Below are 19067 nucleotides of genomic sequence, written 5' to 3' on the forward strand. Positions count from 1 at the left end.
AAACAAAGCTATATGTTAAATACTTCTACAGGTTAGAGGAAGTACAACTGTACATGGTACCATAACAGTAAGATCCAAACCATGTCTGCAGGGTGTTTACAGCTCTCAAATCCTTTTAGGAACATGCACAAAAAAGACTGACAGGCTCTAGGAAGGTGAGACAATGTGGTTTTGAGGCAATGAATATGCACATCTGCAGAACATTACTGACTTTTCTGCAATCAGTTGTTTCCTTCTGTCACTGTAATGTGCAGACAGGGAATAACTTAAATTGTGCAGGGTATTTCCCAGCTGTGCAGTGAGGTTGACCAAAAGCTCCTCACCTGCTGGATGTGCCACCAGTGCCCACTCTGCACCACCAGTGTGAGTCAGTTATGGAATAATTTGGATTGGAAAAGACCTCTAGGAGCATCCAGGTCCTTCAGGTCTCCTAAGGAGCCATCAGTGGACACACCTGTATTCTGTTTCCTTACCCCTTCTAATTTTCAGCCCTTAGTAAATGCCTTTTTTTAATTGCTTCCTGCCCCCTTCTAGAAGGAGATGTACTGGGACAGTTCACAGTTGATGAAATTGAGGGTGAATGGACAATTTCTTCCAAGAAGCCTCTGGACAGGGAAGATACAGAGAAATATCTCCTAAAGGTTATGGCTTCTGATGGGAAATTTCAGGCTACCACTGAAGTGGAAATTTTTGTACTGGATATCAATGACAACAGCCCTGAGTGTGGCCAGGTAAGACATCTGTTCTGGGACATCAGGGGCATAAAGGGAGATCCTGGGAGGGAAAGAAAACAATAGAAAAGAAGAAAGAACAGGCAGAGCATGTTAAAGGATTTGGCTTGTCATAATTCTTCTCACACGATCCTGTTGCTTTGATTATGCTTAACAATTTTAATTAAGCAGCATGTCAAGCAAGAATATTAAATCTAGCCTCCAAGCATGTTTGCCAGCAGCAAGTGAGAGCCTAAGCATTATGAAGAGTAATTTTTGGAGATAAACAATGCCAGGAAGCCTCCTGGGAAGGGGCATGTAAATTACTGAGTTTTATATCCTGCTAAGCTGGGAGATTCCCATCAGGAGGTTTGCTGCTGTAGAGAGCTGATTGCTGGTGTGGACGTCACCCGTGGTGAGAACGAGCAGAGGTGGTTACTTCCCAAAGGAGATTCAAAGGCTTGTGTGAAATGAGCTCACTTGTCCCAGTCCACACCCCAGCAGCCAAGAATGGGAGGCACATTGTGTTCCCCTATAAAACACAGAGTTTATCCTCTGTGAAGCTTCTGTGGGTCTGTTCTCCTTGCATATGGGGTGGAGGTATTTTGGAGAGAGCTCAAATGATTTCTTCTGTCCTGGCCAGATACTCTACACTGGGAGAGTCTCTGAAGATGCTGGGCCAGGTCTTTTAATTTTGAAGATATCAGCGAGTGACCCTGACGTGGGCAGCAATGCCCAGATCACCTACAGCCTGCACGGCCCTGGTGCTGAGGAGTTCCGGCTGGGCCCACACACAGGTGAGAGCAGGGCTGCTTTCATCCTCTTCCTCACCCTCCCCTGAGAAATGCAAGCTCCCAACATGGCTCTAGACTGACCTCCTCTCAGCCAACACAAGGAGATGTTTATTCCAGCTAGGAAGGAATGGCCACAGCATAGAGGAGAGGGAATTCTACATCATCCTGTTTGCTCTCTCTGTTTTGTTAAAATGAAGAGCAGACACCATTGCTAGCAGCCAGGTCTCAAGGAGGAAGGAGCAGCAAGTATTTGGCTTGAGCCAAAGACACAAGATCTAAATCCCAAAACACCTCTTATTGTGTCTTGGCCGCTGTATTTACCCAAACAGACTTGATGATCATTCTAGAGATCACTTGGGTTCATTACATTGCAGAAAGCTCTGTGCAGTGGAGTTTAGAAGTACAATTTATTTCTGAACAGTTTTATCCCATGATGGCATCCCTTGGATGAAGTTCAGCTGAACTTGCAGGGCTGCCCATGCAAAGCCTTGCCAGAGCCCTGGCTGGCAATGATCCGAGGATAGCCCTGGGCAATGTGGCGTGGACACATCACCACTATTAGCTCAATTATTGTCTCCCACGGTTCATCCAGGAAAACAGCTGAACCTCTCAGGTCCTGTAGGCTGCAGCTGTGATTGCTGGAGACATGACCATCTCCTGTTCTTTCCCACAGGGGAGCTGACCACATCTGCACCCCTGGACCGTGAGCAGAAGCCCATGTACCACCTCGTAGCCAAAGCCACTGACGGCGGGGGCCGTTCGTGCCAGGCTGATGTGACACTCATCATTGAGGACACCAATGACAACGCACCCAGGTTCTTCCCCAGCCACTGCGCCGTGGCTGTCTTTGATAACACCACAACCAAGACACCCATCGCTGTGGTTGCTGCCAGGGACCTTGATGAAGGTGAGTCAGAATGGGATTTATGTGTTGGTAGAGTTCATCTTTCATTCTGAATAGAAGCCTTTGAAACCCAGGGAACTGCTACAGCAGTGGGTTTAGATGATTGAATCTTGGCGAAGATGCGCCTGGATCTCCTCGCTGACATATTCTTGACTACTGGGCTGGCATCAGCATTTTTGTGACCCTGTTGGGAGCACAGTATCTGTAGAAACATGCAGACCTTCCTTGAGAATGTGCTCAGTAACTGTGGCTGTGATGCACAGCACAAACTGTGACGCAGGGATCCAAACTGGACAGAAACTTGTTCAAAGGTGGGGACTGAGTGTAATAAAGGAGAAAAGGAGCTTTAGATATGGGTGGGGTAGGTAATATGGATGGGGAGATCCTCCAGAAAACACAGAGATTCTCAGAAGTATAGGTAAGGCTCCTAAGAAAGGAACTTTCAATGAACTTCTCCAGCAGAGGCTGAATTTAGAACAGAAAGATCATATTTCTCTTCTTTGGAAGCAGATATGAAGAGAAATTACATTTGAAAACAAGGTAATTAAAAATGAGGAACACTAGTAAATGCAGATAGCTGACACTGGTGGATAATGGTGAGGGCTGGCTAGATGGCTGAACCTGCAGATGGACAGGAGCACACTCAATGTTGGTATGATGTTCATACAGCCTCCATTTTCCCTGGGAATTGAAGCTCATTCTGTTCATATAATCCTAATATATTATAAATAAATAAACCAAACAGCATCCCTACCCATGAATTACTGCAGCCTGTTTCCCTTCCAGGTCTCAACGCTGAGGTGGTCTATTCTCTGTCTGACTCTGCCAATGGACACTTTTCAATTGAGGAAACCACGGGGGTGATCCGTCTGGAAAAGCCCCTGAAGGACTCCCAGCACTCGGCCTTTGAGCTGACAGTCTGTGCCACCGACCGGGGCAGCCCGCAGCCCCTCTCTTCCCTGGGCACTGTCACTGTCTCTGTCGTGGATCTCAACGAGTACCTGCCTGTTTTCCTTGCCCCTGAGTACGTGGCCATGGTGAAAGAAGATGTGGCTGTTGGCACCGAGGTCCTCAACTTGTCAGTCCTGACGAGGGACAACGCAGAAAACACAGAGATCAAGTATGAAATTGTGAACGGCAATGACCACGGGAAATTTCAGCTCAACTCAAACACAGGTAAAATGATCTTGTGCCCGAGCAGGTCCAGGATGATCCAACATCAAAGGGTGTCTTTGTGTGCATCTTCTCTGGTTCTTCCCCATTTGGCTCTCACTTCTGCTTAGCTCTGTCTTTACACATCACAAAGGCAGGGAATACAGTCTTCTTTTCCACTTCAAATTTTGCCATCCAAGTCACTTAAGGAGAGATCCAAATTGTACTGAAATTAATGGAAAGATTCCTCCTATGTGTCTGAGACAGGACCATGTGAATCAGGGATACATGGAGAACAGGATGAGGAAATTTTCCCACTTCAAAATTCAGGAGAAAGTGTTTTCATTTAAAAAGTCTTTCCATCAAGAACTCACGAGGAACCTGCTGCCCAGGGTAACAGGCAGCTTTATTCAGTAGTGCTCAATGAACATAGATAATAGCACCCTAACCATGGGCAGGTGTTGAGCCATGATTACCAGCCATATAAAGCCCTATACTGTTTGCACAGCAATGTGATAAGAGCTGTTATCAGAAAGCCAGTGCTAACTCCCTGAAACAAGCCCTTGGCTGTGTCAGGAATGACCTTCTGCCCTCGCTGTAACATACTCATCAGTGGCTCCTCAGCCTCTCTGCTCACAAGTCTCTTGCTAATTCTTCCACATCAAGGGGGTTAAAGTTAGGTCAACTACTGTTTCAGCTGGCAGTTTGGCAGTTGCCTTGGCATATCTGCAGTATTCCAAGAAATCTCACGTGCCATTCATTTGAAATATTTTCTGTCCTTTCCTCCCCATCTCTCAACATAGGTGCCTTATACATCAACGGGAGCCTGGACTTTGAAGCAAGTCACGAGTATTACCTGTCCATTGAGGGCACGAGGAAGGGCTCAGCCTCTCTCAGTGATGTGACCATGGTGGTGATCAACATCACTGACATTAATGACCATGCACCAGAGTTCATCCAGGATCCCTACTCCACTGACATTCGGGAGGATGCTGCCATTGGAGAGATCATCCTCACGGTATGGCTGAACCACGCCAGCTGTCTTTACCTCCTCCTTATTTGTGCTATGCAATATTCACTCCTCTTGTGCACTTTTCTTTTCCTTGGACACAATGACCTCAGTGGGCTTGTGGTGTTCAGCATCAAAGATTAAAGTATGACTTTAAAAAAGGATGATTGGCAGAATTCCTGAAACTCCACAGACATGGAGAACACTTTGCCTTATGAGACACCTTTAAGTGAAAATTAAGGGCTTAGGAACTTTGAGAGCATCCCAAGAAAACAAAAAATGCCTCAAAAAGGACAATGCCCTTGTGACCTGGGGAAGGCAGAGGCTCCCCTGGGCAGAATAGCAGAGTCCAAGGTGATGTGGAGTTCCCTGTCCAGCCTATAACCATCACAGGGGTGGTAAAGTCAGGAAAAGGATGAGGAGAAAGCTGAGGAAACGATGTTGTTTTGAAAAAACTATTGGATGACACTTATCTGAACTACCTCCTTTCCCCTTCCTCACTTAGGCAAGGTCAAACCAATACCCTAAAATGACAAACTGGTCCCATTTCTCCATGTCATGTCCTTTTTGGCCCAAGGATCCTAGTGTTTTGTTGTTTTTCCTCCAAACAGGTGTCAGCTGATGACTTGGATGGGTCCATGAACAATCAGATCACATATTCCATTGTGGAAGGGAACCCACTGGGACACTTTGCCATTCAACCCAAAAATGGGCAGATCAGCATTGCCAAGCATCTGGACAGGGAGGAGGTGAGTTCATGAAAATGACAATGGGAAGACTGAAACAGATGTGCCCCAAAAGACTGAGGGAGAACAGCTTACTCAGCTACCTCTGTTTACTGAATTATTTACTTACAATATTGTAGGTAGAAGATAAGGCAATAATTTGTTTTCTAGACTCACAGATACTGCAGTAGGAGGGCTGGGCTTTAGGAAAGGCAGTATAGAATCACAGAATGGTTTGGATTGGAAGGGACTTTGAGGATCATCTAGTTCCAACCCCTTCTGTAGGCGGGGACACCTTCCACAGCTCTGAGTTTTGGTCTCAATATTGAGAATGTTGCTTGTGGAAACCAACATGGTTGGGTTCTGCTTCTCTGCATTAGAGAAAACAGGTGTGGAGAGGAGAGAGGTAACCTGGACAATCTCTCGTTCATAAAACAGCAGCAGCTTGTCTCAGCCTGCCAGAGTTGAGAAGCCTTTGGATAACACTCTGAGGCACATGATGGAATTCTTGGGATGTCCTGCGCAGGAGCAGGAGAAGATCCTCATTGGTCCCTTCCAGCTCTGCTTATTGTGTGATTGTATGATTCTTAAACCACTATTGACAGGTGTTTGCCCAGCTTAGTTTCATCCGTCTTTGCCAAGTTTCTCTTTTCTCCAACTGTTGTGAGGCTGATTTAGTTTAGCAATGAGCTTTGAGTGAGATTTGTGGATGGAGAGCCTTAGCCAAAGGCAAGGCTGTTGTGGCCATGGCGCATGACCTCAGGCATTTCAACAAGCTGCAGCAGAATAAAACTGGGATGTGAAAAAGCTACCATTCTGCCATTTCTCCAAGTAATCCTGCACTACAAATCCTCCAGATCCCCAGTTACTCGCTGACAGTTCGAGCCACGGACAATGGCCACCCTGCTCAGTTCAGTGATGTGCCTGTGCACGTCCATGTGTCTGATGTCAATGACAACCCTCCTCGCTTCTTCCAGCTCAACTACAGTGTGGTGGTGCAGGTAAGCGAGGAGACAGTTTGTTCTCCCAGTCCCTCTCATTCCACTCAGGAACTCATTCGTAGGCTGCTGTTGGAGTAAAGTGGGGAGACAGTGATGAATCACACCGCTGCTCTGTACTCTGTGTGTTCTAGGGCAGGGTGGGATTTGTTTTCCTGTTCCTGATCCAGCAGTTCCTGGGGCACTGTATGCTCCCCTGGGCCATTTCTCTTTGCTCTCCTTCCTCCAATAGTGTTGTTCCCCATTTCAGGAGAATGCTCCCGTGGGGACAAGTGTCCTGGAGCTGATTATGAGTGACAGAGACTCTCCAGAAAATGGACCACCCTACTCGTTCCAGATCACCCAGGGCAATGATGGGAAAGCCTTTGAAGTCACCCAAAATGGTCTGCTGGTGACATCGTCTGTCCTGAACAGGAGAGTGAAAGAACAGTACCTATTGCAAGTCCAGGTAGAGCCTGTGTTACTGTCCTGGTGTCTGAATTCCCCAGTGAGCTTAAGTTGCAATAAAATGCGATTAGCATGGCCCAGCTAAATGAAAACATCTCTGGCTTTGAAGAAATCCAATCCGGCACAAATTTTGCAGCTTGGAGCCAGCTGCAGAGCTCATTTCTCCACACAGTCTGCCCACAAGAAGCAGGGGGCCAGCTTCTGTGTTGATAAAATCAGATAATATGATCATGAACAATACTCTGTCAGCAGTTTCCTTAGACAGATGCTTTCCCCATAATCATTCTAGTGAATTCCAATTTAAAGTGAGACCTGGATCTGGTCCTACAAGCTTTCTCTAATTATCCTTGTCATTTAAGAAGTGGTTTCAGTTCCTCTTCAAAAAGGATTTCTATTGTTGCAGAATGAATTCATTATTTTTCAACGTTATCAGTAGGGATAGTCCATTACAAACAAAAGGATAATAACATGTAAAGTACATACTTTTCAGTAATGGCAATTGTTGCAAAAGCTGGGTACTATTATATTACAAACCTCAACCACTAACTGCTTAGCATTAGGGAGAAATTTATCCCATAATCTGATTATTTGCATTTTTCTGTTTGAGGTTCCTTGACTCAATGCTAGACAGATATTGTCAGAGGTGGGACAGGGGCTTGAAGAGCCTGGAACGTGAGCAAATGTGTTGATGTGTGTAACTGCTTTACATCTCTGTACACTCAGTTACACGTGGAACCACAAAGATTGGCAACATCACAAAAAATTATTAACCCTCAGGAATATTCAGAGCCACTCAGAGGTGCCTCAGCCCTGCTGAATGCAAAGGGAAGTGAGCGTGACCCCATCACTAGCAGAGAGCCTCAGTCAGTCTCCAAGGCCTCATCAGTCTCCTGCATCCTTCCCTAAGGCAGGGAAGCTGCCCTTTCCCTAGGGCTTTCTCCAGGCAGAGCTCCAACACTGCTGCCAAGTTTTCCCATTCCCTCTTCACTCCCTGCCTGCTGCCTGAGAGCTTCCCCTCACTGCTCCCTGAAAGGCGCTCTCCTTTGCAAGACGTCCCCAGTCAGGTGAGATGAAAGTCAGTCAGTGTGTGGCTGTAACAGATCCTCTTCTTTTCCTTGCCAGGTCTCCGACAGCGGCATCCCTCCCCTCTCCTCATCTGCGTTTATAAACATCCAAGTGACTGAGCAGAGCCAATATGCCCCCTCAGCCCTTCCCCTGGAAATATTCATCACCACCAATGAGGAGGCCTTCCGAGGCGGCGTTCTGGGCAAGATCCACGCCACAGACCGGGACCCCCACGACACACTGGTGTACACTCTGGTGGCACAGGTGCCCAAGGAAGGGCTCTTCTCAGTTGGGGCTGCAGATGGGAAGATCATTGCTGGGGACAAGCTCCCCCACGGGCACTACCTTCTGAACGTGACCGTGAGTGATGGAACGTTCACAGCCACCACGAGCGTCAGCGTCCACGTGTGGTGCTTCACGCAGGAGGCCTTGGACAAAGCCGTGGTGCTGCACTTCCGACACCTCTCCCCCGAGGAGTTTGTGGGGGACCACTGGCGCAACCTGCAGAGATTTCTGGGCAACATCCTCGTCACGCGGCGCCAGAACATACACATGGCCAGCCTGCAGCCTGCAGCTGCCTCGGATGGAGTCGATCTGCTCCTGGCTGTCGGAGAGCCGCACGGCTCCTTGTACGAGCCGCGGGTGCTGGCCAGCAAGCTCACTGGGTCAGCTGGGGAGATGGACCAGCTTGTGGGGCTCCGAATGAAGAAAGCAATCCACGTGCCCTGTCACGGGTCAGACTGTGCCCACCGTGTCTGCAAGGAGACCATCCAGCTGGACCCAGGCATGATGTCCACGTACAGCACGGCCCGGCTCAGCGTCCTCACCCCGCGGCACAGCATGGAGCAGATCTGCTCATGCAATGGTGAGCAATCCTTCTATAAACCTGGGCATGTTGTGTTCTCCTTCAGTACAATATAGAGCACCTGGATTTTCCATGGAATTAGGTTGCCCAGTGAACAACAGTTCTGCCCACAATTTCAAAGACTTTAAAGTCTGAAAGTTTCATACAGTCTCATTTTAAAAATTGATCTCCTGTAGCATTTAATAACAGCAACATCTGTCTCTCTGATTGGGAAAAGTCACTCATATTTAGCAGGAAATGAAGGTCAGTGATTAGAATTTTTTATATTTGATCTCTTGTATTGATTCTGGACCAAAGCACAGAATAACAAAAATAAATTTGAGAAAAGCCAAATAAAATATATTTGTTACACTGGTTCTAGGATATTTCAAGAAATAATTGGAGGGAGCAGAGATCAGTGACATTAGGGCAGGAACATAAAGGGATACCACAGAATAATATAAAAACTTACTAAGGATGGAGAAATTCAAGGGTTTTGTAGGCCACACTGAGGGCACCTTGAAGGACAGAAATAGCCAGGTTGATATTTCAGGGGTGCTTCACAGTTGAGTGCATAGAAGAAATACTGGGAGTTCCTGGTGGGGCTGTGGGAGATGCAGTGCAGGGATCCATGAGTTGTTGTGGATGGAACTGCTCCTGGACAGCTGTGGCATCAGGCTAGCAAGAGGCAAAGCTTGATACAGCGCATAGCCTCAAAGTGCCACAGAGATGAGACCTTTCTTTCACTCTCCTTTCAGGAACAGCTGTGAGGTTTGGGGGCCACAGCTACATTTGGTACCAGCACTCCCAGGCTGGCTCCTGGCACATGCACTTTCGCCTCAAGACCCACCAGCACCACGCAGTCGTGTTCCACGCCAACGGGAGCGACCACGCCACGCTGGAGGTGGGTATGGCACTGCAGGGGGACTGCTCTCCTCAGCCACAAAAACCTCACTCTCTCGGGGAAGGGAATCACAGAAAGAATACGCAAAATATGTACCCTTGGTAATCCATGAAATACAAGACTTGGGAAGACCAAATGAGAGCCAAGCACAGTTTGGCAATTGCTGCAACTACAACAGGAAATCGTTCTCTATACATGTAAATGCATGTATTGGTCTCTGGTGTGACTTCTGGTGAAGTCATCAGACACTCATAGCAGGTCTACATCACCCTCTTTCTGGTTTCTTCATTCCTCTCTTGCATCTCACCTCTCAGGGCAAAGAATTTATCAGGTGGAGTTGTTCCCAAACCAGTTTGTTTCCACTTTAGCAAAGGGCAAACTTTCTCCCATACCTCAACTTACAGGCTCTTTGCAATAATGGACAGAAAAGAAAGAACAGGAATCCAAAATTGTATTTTTCACACAAACTCCCCTCTTTTCAACCACTTTCTTCAGATGGTTTCACTATTTTAGACACCTGCAGAGACAGGAGTATTTCATTCTGATTACTCTCCTCCCCTCAGCTGAGCACTGAACTTTCCAAAGCATTCAAAGATCATCTCACTCTTCCACTTTGCCAACAGAAGGAAAGCAGCAAATTACTAAAGAAAAGCTGTTTTATGTATTCCTCATCAACTGAATTCAGACTAACTGGAGACTAAGATCACAGCACCTGCTTACTAGCTTACAGAGATTTGTCCTTGAGACTGATCACATTGAGATCTACACACTATAACCTACCTGGAAGTGTTCATCCTGTTCTTGGATTTCCCCATCCCTTCTCATGGTTTCACAACCCCATCTTCCTGTTGTTCCATCTTTCCACAGTTACTCAGACCCACTCAGACAGGGAGCTGCACAGCAGCCAACCCCCACGCACATGCCTTTTGCACATATTTCAAGCTCCAGCTGCCACAGCCATCACTCCTGAAGAGCAGGAGCAGAGAAATATCATGCATAGGTCCTGCACCCATCTCTGAGAGTGACTTTAGGCTGAATTCTAAAGGGCCAGTGTGAAAAACTTCTCATAAAGGGTCTCATGCTTTCTACCTGACCTCTGAGATGGAGAGTCACCAAAGAGCTCATTAGAAGGAATCCAGCACTTTAGATGGTGCTTGGGAAGTACAAGATGGCAAGAAACTCCACTGATCCAGGCCAGCACAGGGAGTCAAGGGAGAAAAGGCTCACTATTGGTGGAGTTCAGTGAGCCCATGATGTCGTGTGCCCTAGCTTGTCTCCACAATCTTTTCAACAGGAAACATTCATAAAGCCTCCTCCAGAAAAGTGCCTGTGAATAATTTCTTTCCTGACCCACTTTATTTGCAATATCTTAGGGATAAAAAGGTTTCTAAACCGCCTGGCCTGATAAAATTGAAGGAATCCCTCAAGATTTTAAACTTTATAGACTGAAGTACTCCAGATATAAGTCAAAGCCTTGAAAAGACCATAACTGATGGTTTTTAGATTTGATGAAGAGGATGAGCTCTCCCAGGAGCATGTATATCATCACTTTTCCAGTTTCTAAGCTCTCCTGATGTTCAGAAATAGGTTACGGGAAGAGGATGGCAGACCAGGCAAGCTGGGAAAGGCTTGGCAGTGTGTCAGTTCTTGCTCCAGGGAATCGAGTTCTCAGCTGTCTCCCAGCCCCAGAAATTGATAAGCCGAATCTACAGACCCATCTGAAGAGAAATCATGTTCCTGCAGATGAAGTGAAGTGACAAAGCTCTCTGGTGTGCTTGCCAATTGTGCAAAGGGATTTACACATGTGTTGCCCTGAGGCCCTTCCATGCCATGTGCCAGCTGCTTCTTGTTCTTTCTTCCTTCAGCAGTTGCCATCTCCTCCCACTGGTATTTATTTATACCATGGGGTATAAACTCTCTAAGAGTTAACTGTTGTCCTGGTCTGCTCCAGAGTAGTCCCTTCATATTCTGTGTGGGTTTCTCTAGAGTCAGGGTAGCCCATAATCATTGCTACTCTTCTAACCCCTTCCAAGAATCAGACCCTCCTTGCTGTCTCTAATGTCCCCCATGGACATCTTTCCTGCCTGGGATCAATTGCTTGATGTTACATAGCAGGCTCTGCAGGTTTCCCACCAGCACTTCATTCCATCCCTTTTCTCCTTTTTCACAGGCTCTTGGCTTCTGTGAGAGAGAGGTTTTATCAGCAAAGCACTGGGGACATAAAGGTGAAAAAGGGGTTTAACCCTGACTTCACCCTGAAATAACACAGCTAACTTTTCCTTTCTCTGTCCTACGTGACTTTAAAAGATGCATCTTGGGCCAGAAATAGGAATTTCTGATGTCCCAGTTTAATGCAGAGGACATTGGTGTGGTTCACTTTTAGCAGCTCCATGCCTCGTCTCTCTCCAGTGTGGTGGAGATCAAGGATTGGATTGCTGCACATATCAGTAACTTTGGCCTGGTTTTCCTGCATGGGTACAACAGTAATTCCTTTCTCTGCCTCCCAAGTCCTGCTTTTTCCCCCAGAGAAAGCTGCCAGCGCTTCTCCTCAATAAGATTCTTTCATCACCCTCACCCCTGCCAAAGGGACAACTGCTCCAGCACCTTCCCCACCACCAATGAGACAGTGAGAACAGAACAAAAGCCACATGGCCCAGAACAAGAGTCCATCTGTGACTGGTGGTGCTTTTATGGATAGTCTGAATGCCAGGGCTCTGATCAGGCACAGGAGGGTGGGAGAAAGGGCAAGCAGCTGCAGCAGTAGCTGTGTGATCCCATGGCTCTGTGACATGGAAAGATGGGCTTCCTTCCTTGCATGCTGGTCAAAGGCTGCCAGGAAGGACGACAGGTGAAATTGTGACAGAGAGGTGAGGGTGTTCTGCGAAATAAAAGAGCTGCAGTCCCTTAATTGATCCAGGCATAGGTTAAAAAAAGGTGAAAGAGGCTGCATTTGGTGCTTCTTGGAATCAGAAAATTGGGAGTAATTTCAACTGCCAGTCTGAAGGCCAGGAGAGAGGGGAACAAGCAGCAGCAGAAATGTTGAAACCCTTCATGAAACTGCAGCCACCATGTCACAGCTAGCTGTGATTCTGTGTTTTACAGATGGTTAATGGAGTGCCTCACCTTGGCTACAGCTGCCGGGGGACCGCCTCTGGGAACCTGTCCTCCTCACGGTTTGTGAGCGACGGCGAGTGGCACTCGGTGTTCCTGGAGGTGAAGAACTCTTCCGTCCGCCTGCTCGTCGATGGCCTGGGCAACGCCTCCCTCCAGCTGCCAGGGACCTGTGGTGTCCCCCAGGGCAGGAGAGACCTGGTCTTTGGGGGCCTCCCAAAGCCGCTGCAGTCCCAGAGGATCACTCGGGGGTTCAGGGGCTGCCTGGACCTGGTTGCAATCAATGGCAGAGAAGTGGTTCTCCTTCCAGGGAAAGGGCAGTCGAGGGAAGTCTTGGAGCAGGTGGGGATAAGGCAGTGCTGCTCCCCCAGCGGTGCCTGCAGCAGCAACCCTTGCCTCAACAACGGGATGTGCTCTGAAACTCACGGAGGAGGTACGTGAGCATCCCACTCAGAGCTGTGGAGAGCAGTAAGCAGTGAGGGGGGGAAAGATGCAGCAGCTTTATTATCCCTGTAGAGGGGTTATTCCAGAGGGGAGGCAGAGATCCTCTATCCCAGGGGACCTCAGGTGACTCAGTGCAGCAGCAGCTGCAGGCTGTGAGATCATCATCCTGGCTCTCACCAGTGGACCACGGGCCCAGAGGGCAGGAAGGTGTTTCTGAGGAGTGTGCATGACATAGGAGAGCAGAGTGTTGCCAAAAACTCAAATGCATGTAGAGATTCCACCCACCCCTCTGCATCCTTTTTGCTTAAGGAGCTGTTAACAAGGCTGGAATCAGGCAAGATGGGATCATGTGGTGATGATATCTGGGCAGAAACAAGCCAAGATCTTGGACTCTTCCCACTGCAATGAGCGACTCCCCAGGGCTATGCAAAGCGATATGGGAAAACCGTAAGCTCAAATCCAAGAGTCCCAGGCTAACATGGGGTACACACACCCAAAAGAGGTTCGATACAGGCTCTGCCCCAGGCAGTGTCCCTGCTCCCCCATTCCTGCCATCAGGGGCTCCTTGCAGTGTCCTGTGTCACAGGGACAGGGGCTGTGAGCAGAGGAGCTGCTCCCAGTGATGTCCACCCTGTGTCACTGCCCTACAACTCCTTGTAGCTGCCAGCACAGCAGGGCTGCACCCCATAACACCCTCCATGAGATGGGTACTGCCTGTGCCTCAGCCCCTCTCAGGGGCAGTGGGGCTCTTCCCATGCTGCTGTGTGGGGCAGAAGCTGCTCCTGCAGCTCTCTGGGGCCCTTGCCAAAGCACACCCTGCCCAGCGAGCAAGTGAGGACAGAGGAGGCACCACCTTCCCCTGCCCTGCCCGCTGCCTCTGGGAACAAGATTCCCAGCCCTGTCGACTCAGCAGCTGCCTGGTTCAGGTGAACTTGTTTGACACCAGGTGTAAATGTACAGAACAGTTAGTCTGGCTGGCACTCACACCTCAGCCTTCAGACCCTCTCCACAGAAAATCTCACTTGCTGGGCTGGAAGGAGCTCAAAGCCCTGGAGGGGAAAACACATCTCTCTGCTCTAAGTCAAGGCATCCCCTGCTTTCATTGCAGAGAGAATACGGTGGGATGGGGAGGTGAAAAATCACTCCCTCAGTAATAACCTAATGATCATCCAGCACCTTTCCCATAGTTTCCTTCCAGGATGAGCAATGTCTCCTGCAAATGGTCCTGCTGGCCAGGAAAGAGCCTAGGGGAGATGGCCCCAGGCAGGGCACTGCTGCAGGGAAGGGATTGCCTAAGGGATGTTTATTTGTGAGGTTATCCTGGTACCCTGAGTGCCATGGGCTCAGTCCTGGGGACCTGGGCAGGCAGCCCAAGTTCCTGCAGAGCTGTGCCCAGGGACCTCAGGGTGGGATTGCAGAGCCGTGCCCAGGGATCTTAGCGAGCTCCTGCAAAGCTGGGCCCAGGGATCTCAGTGTGGGATTGCAGAGCTGTGGCCAGGATCTCAGTGAGTTCCTGCAGAGCTGTGCCCAGGGATCTCAGCGTGGGATTGCAGCACAGGCAGGGACTCGCCTGTGGAGCAAGCCTGGGAACCACGTGGCTGTGTGAGAACACAGCTGTGGGGAGAGCACCCAGGCCAGCCCAGCACCACCCCAGGACCACAAACACAAGTGAGCCCCACATCCAGGACCTGTGTTTGGGCACACACAGCCCTGTGGGCAATGTCCAGCACCTGCTGCACCAGTGTCAGCACGTCCTTCTGGTACAGGCACTGACACACATGTGGGAACAGGCCCAGGTTGTTTGCCCTGTGCTCTAAAGCAGGGCTGTTCAGCTTGTGGATGAGTAGCAAAGACTTTTCAAGTGTGCTGGAAGGTGCAAACTCTGAATTTCCCTCACAGCAGCACCAGCCAGGTGACGAGCAGGAGCCCAGCACAGCCAGGGACATTCCCATGCTTGGGGCTATGCTAAACAGCAGCCAAAAGCACAAACAGCAGGAGCCCCTCCGAGTCCCTGGCTCTGCTGGGTTTCTCTCTGTCTGTGCGCAGACATCTCCTGCAAGCAGGAGAAACTTGGCAAGTTGAGACAGGCACTAAATACCACGAGAACTCGCAGGACCAAAGACTCCTGAGAACAACAAATTACAGGGGATTGCACTCAACAAAGTCAGAAACTGTGAATCAGCCAGCCGAGTTCCCCTTCCTTTATCCCAGATTTGTCCCTCAGCTTCTCCGTGCAATAAAGCTGTGCCCTGACCTGTGTCAGAAGAGGACGGGCTTGACTTCTTGCTCAAACAGCTCCCTAGTGCCACTGTGTTGCCCCAAAATGGCCACCCAGCCTCCAGCAGCCACACCAGGTCCTGTAATGAACCCACCAGGCCTCCAGAGATTGCCTGGGTGTCCCACAGCATCTGCTGCAGCAGCAAATTCCTGTGCCTGGATAGCTGTGTGGGGGCCATCAGCACCAGGCTCTGCTCCTCCCTGTCCTTGCCCATTTTTCCTCACGGATATGTTCACTCTCACCCACTCCAGGTTACACCTGCATCTGCCCCGGGCTGTTCTCTGGTGAGCACTGTGAGCTTGGGGACAGTCCCTGTGAGTCCAAGCCCTGCCTGCACGGGGGAACCTGCACCCTCTCAGCCACAGGCTACTCCTGCCACTGCCCTGACTGGTACCTGGGCGAAAGGTAAGGCCTGGGGGGCTTTGGGACAGGTGGCATCCCATGATGGGCTGAGAACATGAGCATTGCACCTTCCTGGAGCTCACCAGATCCCCACACTCTGGGATTAATTGCAAACTGCAGGCAGCCGGGAGGTGTCAGAGGGCAGAGCTGAGCAGAGCAGGACACAAATAACTCTGCCATCGTGTGGCCACTGCCCCTCTGAGCAGGAGGGAAAACAGAAACATCTCTGCTTATAGATGCTCTGAGGCCTGCAGGTGCTGTGGGGCAGTGCAAAGACTTTCCGTGATGGGAGAGTCTCTCCTCACACTTGCTGCCCCCTGTGAGGGAACTCAGGACTTTCAGCACTAATGGGAACACCTTGGCTGTGGTGGGGGGAGCTCAGCTGTGGTGGGGGACCTGGCAGCAGGGTACAGGCAGACACTGCCCTGGGTGGCAGGAGGGTGCCCTGAACCTGCCTGGCAGGGCTGTGAGGTGCCCCCTGCTTCAGTAGCCTGAACACCCACCCTGCAGAGTGCTAAAGGGGTTGTTTCTATCTGGGAACTCTGTGGGGTTCATGCAAAAGAAATCTCTGTCCCAGCTCGCAGCTGTGATTCATCCAGTTCAAATCCCAGCTCAAGACAGTGGGCATTACCACCCCAGCCCAGCAGCCCCTACAAGACCCCCACCTTGCCTCCAGCCCAGCCTGGTCAGAGATTCCCAGTGCAGCTCAAACAGCATCACACCCAGTTCATCTTTCTGCCTTGCCCATCACACCCAGTTCATCCTTCTGCCTTGCCCATTTAGCCAGGATGGACACTGGTCCTGTGGATCAAGGCAAAGGCAGAAATGATCTGTTCAGCTCTTGGAATAAAAGCCTGTGGCTGAGCATTAGGTGGCAGTGTAATACCTGACATCAGCCAGAGCCTGTGGGTACATGTCACACACACATCAGCTCACACATCCTAAATCACTGACTACAACAAGAGCAGTGCAGACTTCACAGAGTTTGTTCAGTAATGAGAACAAAAAAAGGGAGGAAAAGCCACTAAAACACTGTATATTCCCCCCAGCATGGGGAGGTCATTGCTGTTGGAAGGAAAGGTCCCCTATACTGTTGGCAAACATTTAGGTTGTGTGTGGGTTGGACCACGACAGAGATTCAGAAATTCCATCTCAGTTCTGCAGATGCTCCATAAAATGTCAAAAAGCCTCTCCAGCAAGGGTGTCCATTCACCACCTCACATGGTGGTCTTTTCCCAAATGTTTTCTGCAACCTGCAGACATCCACAGACCATCCAGAGGCTCCACAGAGCTTGGAGGACATGGGAGACTTCCTAAGAGGTTAACATACCTCATACTGACCCTAGGCTTCCTAATTTAACAGGATGGGAGCATCTCTCTATGCAGTGTTAGCCCTAGAATTCCAAACACTGCTCTGAGGCAGAAAGCCCCCTATTTTAATTTGGGTGTACAACTGAAAAATAGGACCACCCTGTAAAACACGGCCTCTTGAAAACCATCATTTTATACTCAGGGATTTTCTGCCAGGATAAGCAGGTAGCAAGAATCCAGCAAGGGAGGGAGAGCAGACCAGGACAGGGCATCCGTGGGTGGTATAAGCCAGAGCCTGACCAGGATCAGGCAGTTCTGGTGCATCCCAGGCTGACAGGGCTCATCTCCATCCCTTTCTCCGCACAGGTGCGAGAAGCTGGCAGAGGAGTGCCCAGACAACCCGTGCCACAACGCTGGGCGCTGCGTGAGTAGCCAGGGCTCCATGTACTGCATCTGCCCGTCCGATTACCAGGGGGATTACTGCACCCAGCCCATCATCACCCCGGCCATCGTGCCCACGCACTGGGCACTGGGCCCTGAGGAGATCGCGGAGATCGCGGCCGGCGTGCTGGGGGCGGCCATCCTGGCCACGGTGTTCGTGCTGGTGCGCAAGCGCTGCTGCCACCGCGCCAAGGTGCACAAGCCGGTGGCCCGCGAGGACCCCGACCTGCTCTCCAAGAGCGAGTTCTCCAAGAGCGTGGGCGTGGGCACCCAGCCCGTGCCCCCCATTGAGCTCAACATCCTGGGCGATGCGGCGCACAACAACCTGGACCGGGCCGCGCCCGAGCCGCGCAAAGGCGCCGGCACCCCCGAGTTCGTCACCTTCAACTCGGCCAACGCCCCCAAGCACCGCGGCACCATCGTGTGCAGCGTGGCCCCCAACCTGCCCCCCACCGCACCCCCATCCAACTCCGACAACGAGTCCTTCATCAAGTGCACCTGGGCCAGGGAGGAGATGGGTCAGTAGCCACAGCTTCTTCTTGTTCTTACATACCCCTCCTTCCCTTGGCAAGGGGATCTGAGGTTTGCAGACATGGGGGAAAAATGGTGTTGGCTGAAGCAAAGTAGTGTTGTCATCTTATCTCAAAAGTTCCATACCATCTTGGTGATTTCTCATGGGCATCACCTTACTGACTCCTTCCACACTGCCTCCTTCACAGCACAGCCAACAAACTCCAGCTTCCTTCTCGCCCAGCTAACCCCCTCTTTGATAGCGCTCATCCTTATTGGACACAGCCGTGGCCTGTTAAGTGCAGGCCTGTTCCTAATCTTTGGTAATCAGTACAGCTGCAACTCCTCAGGGGTGAGATTACCTTCTGCACTATCTTTATTTTCTTACATTTTTTTCCACGCACAAAGTAGGGGCAAATGCTGCCCCAGCTCTGCTGTAGGGCTTTCATTGGCACTTTCCTCTTGGTTCACCACTACATCCTAGTTTTCTGCTTTTTCTGCTTGATTTTGTACACAATCAGCAGGGAAACCATTAATGCACAGCAAGCTGTGATCCTGGGTCCAAAAAAAAAAAACTGTAAAAGAGAAAAATTGGGAAAAAAAAGTTAAGATCCTAAAAGTCAGTAGGAGTTTTAGTGAAGACATTTGTATCAGTGCTTCTGGGCAGAGGGATCACATTCTCAGGGAAACACCTTGAATGGCTCTGGACAGCAAGGTTACCCCATGCAGGAGTTCCTCACAAAGGTAACTGCAGGGAAAGGGAGAGATCCAAGGCATCACTGCCCCAGTCCCTTCATAACATGGGTTTCTTGCATCCGAACATAATGATGAAGTGTGTCTTTTGGGTGCTGCAGTAGTGGATATCTGTAGGCTGGTGGGGACACAGTCTCAGCATGGCCAGGGGTGATCTCAGGTCTCCACAATTCCCAAATTAGTGACCACATCTCTCTTTCCTAGTCTGCCACATCTACAGGCTCAGAGCCTACAGAGGGAATTCGCAGGAGGGAAAGAGAGAGGC

General features: G+C 49.9%; 1 protein-coding gene across 1 annotated transcript in view; it reads left to right on the forward strand.

Moving 5' to 3' along the window:
- The window catches only part of FAT2 (FAT atypical cadherin 2), a 44661-nt gene that overhangs the window by 24037 nt on the left and 1557 nt on the right, over positions 1-19067 (forward strand). Inside the window, exons 10-22 of the mRNA XM_074551953.1 lie at positions 535-731; positions 1354-1507; positions 2178-2411; positions 3195-3584; positions 4364-4578; positions 5181-5318; positions 6152-6295; positions 6543-6740; positions 7862-8669; positions 9407-9552; positions 12655-13096; positions 15637-15790; positions 17465-18057. Coding sequence (XP_074408054.1) covers positions 535-731; positions 1354-1507; positions 2178-2411; positions 3195-3584; positions 4364-4578; positions 5181-5318; positions 6152-6295; positions 6543-6740; positions 7862-8669; positions 9407-9552; positions 12655-13096; positions 15637-15790; positions 17465-18057 — 3813 coding nt within the window. The remainder of the gene's footprint in view (positions 1-534; positions 732-1353; positions 1508-2177; positions 2412-3194; positions 3585-4363; positions 4579-5180; positions 5319-6151; positions 6296-6542; positions 6741-7861; positions 8670-9406; positions 9553-12654; positions 13097-15636; positions 15791-17464; positions 18058-19067) is intronic.

The sequence above is a fragment of the Zonotrichia albicollis genome, chromosome 15 (assembly GCF_047830755.1).
Source record: "Zonotrichia albicollis isolate bZonAlb1 chromosome 15, bZonAlb1.hap1, whole genome shotgun sequence".
NCBI classification, from domain to species: domain Eukaryota; kingdom Metazoa; phylum Chordata; class Aves; order Passeriformes; family Passerellidae; genus Zonotrichia; species Zonotrichia albicollis.